The sequence below is a fragment of the Eimeria mitis genome, genomic scaffold, assembly GCF_000499745.2.
Source record: "Eimeria mitis Houghton genomic scaffold, Emh_scaff6304, whole genome shotgun sequence".
In the NCBI taxonomy this organism is placed as follows: Eukaryota; Apicomplexa; class Conoidasida; order Eucoccidiorida; family Eimeriidae; genus Eimeria; species Eimeria mitis.
This window is the reverse complement of record NW_013574491.1, coordinates 586-1,711: the sequence shown is the minus strand read 5'-3', so window position 1 is coordinate 1,711 and position 1,126 is coordinate 586. Positions and strand designations below refer to the sequence as shown.

Genomic DNA, 1,126 nt, shown 5'->3' with positions numbered 1-1,126 from the left:
GCAGCAGCAGCAACAGCAGCAACAGCAGCAGCAGCAGCAGCAGCAGCAGCAGCAACAGCAGCAGCAGCAGTATTTCTGCTGCTACTAATGTTACTTTCTCTGTATCTCCATCACCTTATTCTTATAAACAGTGGTTGCTGGGGGGTCGAAGAGACGATCCCAGGCAGAAAGGAGACGATCCCCGCGGAGACGATCCCCGGGGAGACGATCCCCGGCAGAGAGGAGACAAGCCCAGAGGAGACAGTCCCCGGGGTCGCGGAGACGATCCCCGGGGAGACGATCCCAGGCAGAGGGGAGACGATCCCAGGCAGAGAGGAGACGATCCCAGGCAGAGAGGAGACGATCCCAGGCAGAGCGGAGACGATCCCAGGGGAGACGATCCCCGGCAGAGGGGAGACAGTCATAGGGAGAGGGGAGACAAGCCCCGGGGAGACAATGCCCGGGGAGACGATCCCAGAGGAGACGATCCCAGGCAGAGAGGAGACGATCCCCGGGGAGACGATCCCCGGGGAGACGATCCTAGGCAGAGAGGAGACGATCCCCGGGGTCGAGGAGACAAGCCCAGGGGTCGAGGAGACGATCCCAGGCAGAGAGGAGACGATCCCCGGGGAGACAATCCCGATCCCCGGGGAGACGATCCCCGGGGAGACGATCCCCGGGGAGACAGGCAGAGAGGAGACGATCCCCGGGAGAGGGTAGAGGTTGTCTCCTCCCGTGTTGGGTGCGTGAGCAGCAATAGTAAGCCCCTTATTACACCAGAGGATCAAATGCTGCCTTATATACAATTCTTCCAGCACCAGCAGCAGCAGCAGCAGCAGCAGCAGCAGCAGCAGCAGCAGCAAGAGAAGCAGCAGCAAGAGTGGCTGCAGCAGCTGCAGCAGATGCAACCAACAGAGATGATGCAACAGCAAAACCAGCTGCAGCAAGAACTGCAGCAGCAGCTGCAGCAGCTGCAGCAACAACCCCTCAACCAGCAGCAGCAGCTGCAACAGCAGCAGCAGCAACAGCAGCAGCAGCAGCAGCAGCAGCAGGATTATCTAGATGAAGAGACAGTTAAGGATTTGTTGCTGCCGCACGAAGGACCCCACAAAGACACCTGGGGTGTATCGGGAGGTATCCATGTAGA

General features: G+C 59.9%; 2 protein-coding genes across 2 annotated transcripts in view; both read left to right on the top strand.

Annotated features, from left to right (window-relative positions):
- Nucleotides 1-87: 87 nt before the first annotated feature.
- EMH_0086930 (esterase, putative) lies at nt 88-699 on the top strand (the record flags this gene model as incomplete). Its single annotated transcript, XM_013501096.1, has 1 exon — nt 88-699. One exon carries the CDS (start codon nt 88-90, stop codon nt 697-699), a length of 612 nt encoding a protein of 203 aa, XP_013356550.1.
- Nucleotides 700-767: 68 nt separating this feature from the next.
- The window catches only part of EMH_0086920 (uncharacterized protein), a gene marked incomplete at both ends in the record, with an annotated part of 602 nt that continues 243 nt past the window's right edge, over nt 768-1,126 (top strand). Inside the window, one exon of the mRNA XM_013501095.1 lies at nt 768-1,113. Within this exon, the coding sequence (XP_013356549.1) occupies nt 768-1,113 (346 nt within the window). The remainder of the gene's footprint in view (nt 1,114-1,126) is intronic.